The 7,402-nt window shown below is 42.9% G+C and overlaps 1 protein-coding gene across 1 annotated transcript; it reads right to left on the bottom strand.

Moving 5' to 3' along the window:
* Positions 1-1,913: 1,913 nt before the first annotated feature.
* On the bottom strand, positions 1,914-5,919 carry txnip (thioredoxin interacting protein). Its single transcript, NM_001140431.1, is given in 6 exon segments — positions 1,914-3,040; positions 3,152-3,454; positions 3,756-4,115; positions 4,575-4,722; positions 4,819-4,894; positions 5,452-5,919. Coding segments are annotated over 6 exon segments (1,191 nt in total). The 5' UTR covers positions 5,708-5,919; the 3' UTR covers positions 1,914-2,992.
* Between the last annotated feature and the right edge of the window lie 1,483 nt (positions 5,920-7,402).

The raw sequence follows: 7,402 nt of genomic DNA, 5'->3' as shown, positions 1-7,402 counted from the left end.
ACACAGGGCATCTGAACACGCAAAATACATTTTGATGATTTTCATTACATTTTGGGTGTTTTATTTCACTTTTGTACACCTGTGGTGTCCCTATTCAAAAATGACCGGCCATTAGAAATGAATGGGTGAGACTACAACTCGTGTATAAAATTGAGTTCAGGCACATGCCCATTCATCAGATGGACACACTTCCTCTCCCAGACTCCCACATGTATGTGTGTTTGAGCACACACCTCACTCCCCTTCTTGGCTTCCATGCCAACCCACATGAGAACCTTTCCCCAATAGAATCTTTCCCCCACGGGAACCACACCTGTTGGCATTCTTATAAACAATCGCAACATTGTCTCAATAATATATAGAACTTTTCTCGCAGCTCTGGTATATAAAACTTTTTAGAGGCCTTGCTCACAATTCATTCGGTGGCAGCACAATGACCAAACGATATACTGTATGTGAGGCTCTTGATCATATCTTTGATCAGGACACTGGTGAGGAGGAGAGGCCAGGAAACTGACAGTGAAGATGCATTAGAGGAGGAAGTGTCAGATGTTGAAGACAACACAGAATATGATCCAGACCAAGAGACAACCGATGTGGAACAATCCAGTGATGAGGAAGAAGGCCCTGCTGAGGTTGTTGTTACATTCCGGTCAAAGAATGGGAATTTGTCCTGGTCTTCATCCCCACATGAGAGGAGAGGTCGGCTGTCGGCTGAAAATGTTATCAGGATGATCCCAGGGCCAACGAGATACGCCATATCCCAGGTTGATGACACAAAATCCTGACACTATTTAAAAAATTGAAATGGTTTCAAAACAAATGTCCTTGTTAAACTTTGACACAAAGTAGTCTGTTTCATCCAAGTATTTTTTATAGTCAAAATAATCCATTATGCTTTTTTTTTACTCAAAAACGAATTGTATGAGCTCAGGTCAATGAGGCCTACAGCCCGCAAATAGAAGTTCAAAACTTGTAATGTTCACAAGAACTTAAGTCGATAAGATCTAACACATTTTAATCAGCTATAATGAATTAACATGAAACAAACACAATAGGGGGATAAGGGTCACATCCTGTGCAAGGCTTAGGGCTCTACTCAATTCTCATCGCAGAAGTTCAACTATACAGCGTGATTGAAATTTAAAGGCAATGTTTCCACTTTAGCGGAGACTGCGTTCATGGAAACGCTGCATATGTCGGCTCAATCGTAAGCTACCTTCACATTCCTATCCGGAATCTAACGCTTCAGCTTTACAGATTAAATAGAGCCTTTAGTTCTGATAGTCCCAATATTATATTCATACTATCGCAATAGTAGTTTGTGATAAAATGTATGTGCCCAATTTTTTTGGGGGAAAGGTAGCACTTCCAATAGTCATGCAGCGGTAGTTCCACAAGTTCAATAAAATAAACTTCAGTATTAAGGGTTAGGAAATGGAATTTGGTGGAACCAAATATTTCAGAAACATTGTAAATACTAGGGGCTGGAATCAAGCCACTTTAAAATGTAAAAGATAATTTCCCGATTGAGCTGACCATGAACGCAGTCTCCGCGAACGTTGCCTTTACATTTCAATCGAGCTAGATATACACAGTATATGTTCCCGGAGTAGCCCTCTACATGCTTGTCACCACTCAACCATCTCCCCAACCAAGCCATGAACTGTCCACCTCCATCTTCAGAGGATGCATGTACTCAAAACTTGGCCTCTACTGGTTGACCGAGCTATAGCTACTCATAATTTCAAATGTAACGCAGATCTTACATAATACTGCAATTCAGATTGAATCCAGTCACAGGCTTTAAATTACAATTCCCTTTCAGAGAAGGGATCATCTCTAGAAGCAACTGTGGCTTGGTACTGTTATTGCTTGGCTATACAGTGTAATGATTGTCATGTACCACATGATTTATTGCAACTTTTTATTTATAGAAAAGTCTCATACAAAAAATAATTTCCATTTACAATATGTACAAAATATAAAAGATGCATTGCATTCTCAGAGATCAGTTTTACAACATTTATTCAGCTTAGGCATCCCACAGTGAAACGCTTTCTAAGATAAACCCAAATATATTGTCAATATTTTCACACAAGGTGCATTTCCTCAATGTCTTATGCCCAGAATACTCTCCCGTTTGTCTTGTGATTCAGCCATCATTTGAAATACAAAACAATTTGAGCCCTTGCTAATATGGAGGTGATACCACAATATATCGGTGTTTGATTTGGAGACACTCCCAACAGATCATAAACATTCAAAGCAAAACATGGGAGAAACAAATCTAAACCATGAGATCTCCTATAGGCAGTTAGAGCACTATGCATCCATAAGAAAGTGCAATAACATAGAAGACACCGGTACAGAATATAGGACTCTGCATGATTGTCCTTGGGAAGATATGTTCCTCAGATGAAATGCCACATTTGTGAAATACAGGAATTATACAGAATGACTAAACACCATGAAGAACAGACACCCAACAAGCAAAGAGCTTATTCATAATCAGTCGGGGACTTGTCAACAAATGCTTGGCCCCAGCGGGAAACTCATGGAGATCACATGGTTTATAAAGGACTATAAGATCCCTCTTAATTTCTTAACAGTCATCTCTTATGTATTAAGAACATTGAGGGTATTGGAAGGAGCAGCTTATTCACACCAAGACGTCGCAAACCATGAAGTCTGCAGTGTCATGCTCAGGTGCAGAAACCTGAACAGCAACAGTCCAGGAGGAAACCGAACAAGATCCGCTTAGGTGGTGCTGCAAAGATGGCCGACAGCGCCGGCACAAGAAAGACTTCAGCCTCTTGACCTTCACATCCTCTTCTTTTCTTGATGCAGGGCCGGCTCCGATACCAGACACCCCGTCACTTCCCAAAGTCCGTCCAACATTAGTTTGGATATTCTGCTCCTTTTCAAGTGAGCTAAGTGCCAGAAGTGGCCCTTGTACAGTGGACCAGAGTTCTGGAAGCACTGAGGTATTTCAGCAGACCTGCAGCATGCGAGTGTTGCCATTGAACTCCTCATCAACCTGTAACCGGCGAGAGACACTTGTGTTAAATCACCTGCTCATCAATTCAATCACAATGAACTAGTACCATCATGGAGATACTTTATCTGCATTTATTTTCAAGACACTCACCTCAGAGTAGGCAGGCAGGGGTGGGAACTGGAAGGCTGAGGGGTGCATGAAGATGGGGCTGTCATCGCCGTCGTAGTCATTCAGCAGGGGCGTGAGGGGCTGATCCAGGCGGCAGTCGCGGGTGACGTCGCAGTAGCTGGGGGGAGCAGAGGGCATGCGCAGAGACACCCAGCTGGCTGAGGCATTGCTGACCGAGCCGTCTGTGCTGCTCACACTGTTGGTGCGGCTGCCCAGGCCGGCTGTGCCGATGACCAGCGGCAGCTCCAGGATCAGCTTCTCGCTGCCTGGGATGTGCATGTAGATCTGGAGGAGAGGATAACAGTTAGAAACCAGACTTGCTGAGTGGCCATTTCAAAAGGCTACATGTCTTACTAGTGCGGACACTTGGCTCATCCTCTTATCTAATTGAAGTAGTGTCGGATTTAGAGTAATGAACATACTATTATAAGCACGTCTATGATAATTGCGACGAGTTAGTTTAAAGGTTGATAAATACACTTCATTTCACCAATGAAAGTCCATTGCTACTAGAAACGGCTGCTTACCACAAAAAAACATTAGCACTATCCTATTATGCTAATTCGAGGGGGATCAAGATGCTCACCATGAGGGCGTACTCCACACGGATGATGTTGCAGCCCAGCATGGAGGGCTTGATCTTGGGCACACGGATGGTCTTGCCCTGCCAGGCGTCGCACATGCCAGAGATGATGTGGTTGCCACGCACAGAGGAGAGCTTCTGACGGAAGACCTTTGTCCTGCCATTGGCCTGGTAGGTGTGCTTGGAGATGATGGCTGCCTTGGGCACCACAATACGTGAGCAGGTGTTCTCAAACTTGGCACAGATGCAGATGTCTTCGCCCTCACAGAACCCCTTGCGATCGATCTTGGCGTTGAGGGACACCTGGCCGTCGGGAATGAACATGCAGGTGACCTTCTTCTCCTTCATGCCGCCTGTAGGAGACTGACGAGGGAGACAAAGAAACTGGTTACACAAGGGCTCACTTTAACAATGCTTTTGAGATCTCTAATTCAATATCTATTCCTTCATGTTCACAAATGCCAAGTTTTCTAAATCGTTTAAAGACTTCTAGGACCTATGACTTGAATTGCATGAGGTCAAATCTGTCCATGCTTTACAAGGGAGACTGCTGAGCAGGATGAGGCACAGGTGCCCAACCTGAAGCATCACATCTGGGCATGTCACACGACTGTAAACCCAAAGGCTGGTTGAATTTAACGCTCAAGGGAAACACCCGATACAGACTGCTCACTCTTAATGCTTTCAGATTGTCATCTGTTGTGTATCAGCAATACCATTAAAAGGTGAGTTTCCTTAGAGTTCAGGTGGCTAGTTGGCTTGCACCTCAGCTATTTCTACTTTTGCAGTTCAGGCTTTGTGATAAGTGAGAGATGAACTCACCAGCAGATCTGGGGTGTTCACATCCAGGGGCTCCTCCACCTCAAAATGCTTCTTGCACTCCAGGGCAGGCTGAGCTGGCCTCTCCATCAAGGCCTTGACGAAGTACTGGACATAGCCAAACTTGCCTTTGTAGGAAGACACAATCTGCCTGTGGGGAAAGAAAAAGGTAAGGCAGAGCCACATACAGAGGAAGCTTTATATTGTATTAACTCAATTAAATACAGGCCAATGCAAAAAGACTTACCCTTGCTGGGGGAGCTCAAACCCAAACATGTACTCGTACTTGTTGCCAGGTCTAAGGACAACTGATCCATCATGATCTGAAAATTTTAATAAAGTGATTTAATAATGGTGATTTGCCTGATTAGTGGAAACGGCAAGATACAAAGTTGCTTTTTTTAATGCTAGACAGTCAGCTATGTTAACTTCTAAAGCCTAGTGTTGGAGGTTTGCCAAGGACACCATGCTACCCTCAGCCTAGTACTGTGAAACAGATAAATGCTTGACACCTCAGAATGGGATTCCCTGTATACACTCCACATGTACTACTCAGCCACTGCTGCCAGCAGCTTTTGCGTTGGCCAGTCATTCACTCCATGAAATTCAACTCTGAAATCATTGACTACTTAAGTAGACACTTTCAGTTTAAAAACAGCTCATTACTGCTAGGTAAACTAACTTAATACTTCACATTATTCTGTAATTCGATCCTTACAGCGACAGTCACATTTGAAATGCATGTAATAATCACAAACTGATCGTCTACTACAGTAACTAATCAGTCATCAACACCATATGGGTATCTACTTGGCTAACGTTACACTTGAAAATAAGTTCTTTATATTGATTTTACGGAATAATTCAATGAGGATCTTACCAGCTGGCTGGTCAACAAGTTGAACAACTTCTTCGTATCTCAAGTACTCATTCTCCTCTCTGCATTTCTGCTTTCCTTTGGCATATTCCACTTTGGCGCATCCAACTCCGAGCACCCTCATAGCCGAGACTCTGGTCACCTCCGCTACTTCCACCACGATCCTCCCGGCTACTTTGTCTCCACTGCAGTAGAAAGCCTTGCTAGCATCGCTGAAAATGACCTCGAAAGTCTTTACTCTCTTTGGCATAGCAACCATGTTTGCTATTTAGTCGATATAAGTCTAATAGTTACACTGCAAGAAGTTCAGAGTTATTCCAACTCCAAATCAATGTTTTGTTGTTCAATAAGACGGTCAAAGTCAATATAATGAATTGAGTGAGGTTTAAAGAACTACGAATGTGAAACAAGGCAAAAAGCTTGCTTTGGTGTAAAACTATCCTCAAGTATATCCAACCTACTGTCACGTTAACTTTAGGACCTACAAACAAAGGAGGAAGGCGCAGCTTTTATATGAAGAAGCCAGCCAGTGATTCACCAGCGTTGTTGATCGCTTCAGCTGAGCATGTGGAAGCAGAATGCACAGCATGGTACAGCGCATGAACATCGATGTTTGTGTCGTTTGTAACCAATCAGCGCCCGGGAACGGCGCGTGGACACCTCGTGGCTGAGAGGATAGAGCGAGTGCTCAGCAGCTGTCACAGAGGAAGGGCTTTTGGAGGAGTGGCTAGATTCTTGTTTGTGGCTTTTTAGTCTGTGGTCTTTTTGAGAGCGAAATTAACTTCACAAGCCTGGGACAGGAAGGATAACTCTTAAATATACTATTAGTATATATTTTTTTACAGGTACGTTTTGTTCAGATTTGTCCCTCCTGGGAGTGGATAAAGAAGTTTTATGGCACTACAAACTACACTGAGTGTTCAAACAATTAGGAACACCTGCTCTTTCCATGACATAGACCAGTGGTTCCCAACTTTTGTCAGTTATTGTACCACCAACGGAATTTTGCTCTGCCCAGAGTACCCCTAAAGTACCTACCCCCTCATGTGCATTTTACTAGTAGGCCTATGGTCTCATGAGTCTTCTCAAGTACCCCATGTGGATAGGCTAAGTACCCCCAGGGGTCCTAGTACCGCTGGTTGGGAACCATTGACCTGTTGAAAGCTATGATCCCTTATTGATGTCATCCGTTAAATCCACATCAAGCAGTGTAGATGAATGGGAGGAGAGAGGTTAAAGATGGGTTTTTAAGCCTTGAGAGAAAACAAAATCAAATATTATAGGTCGCATACACGTTTAGCATTAGTTATTAAGGGTTTAAGGGTGTTGCGAAAATGCTTGTGTTCCTAGCTCCAACAGTGTAGTAATATCTAACAATACACAACAATACACACAAACCTAAAAGTCAAAGAATTGAATTAAGAAATGTTAGGATGAGCAATGTCGGAGTCCGGAGAATAAATATATATATATATATATATGCAATACCAGTCAAAAGTTTGGACACACCTACTCATTCCAGGGATTTTCTTTATTTTAAATATTTTCTATATTGTAGAATAATAGTGAAGACATTAAGATAGCCCTATTTGGTAAAAGACCAGGTCCATATTATGGCAAGAACAGCTCAAATAAGCAAAGAGAAATGACAGTCCATCATTACTTTAAGACATGAAGGTCAGTCAATCCGGTAAATGTCAAGAACTTAGAAAGTTTCTTCAAGTGCAGTCACAAAAACCATCAAGTGCTATGATTAAAATGGCTCTCATGAGGACCGCCGGAGGAAAGAAAGACCCAGAGTTACCTCTGCTGCAGAGGATAAGTTCATTAGAGTTACCAGCCTCAGAAATTGCAGCCCAAATAAATGCTTCACAGAGTTCAAGTAAAAGACACATCTCAACATCAACTGTTCAGAGGAGACTACGTGAATCAGGCCTTCATGGTCGAATTGCTG

The sequence above is a fragment of the Salmo salar genome, chromosome ssa27 (genome assembly GCF_905237065.1).
Source record: "Salmo salar chromosome ssa27, Ssal_v3.1, whole genome shotgun sequence".
NCBI classification, from domain to species: domain Eukaryota; kingdom Metazoa; phylum Chordata; class Actinopteri; order Salmoniformes; family Salmonidae; genus Salmo; species Salmo salar.
This window is presented reverse-complemented; position numbering and strand designations above follow the sequence as displayed.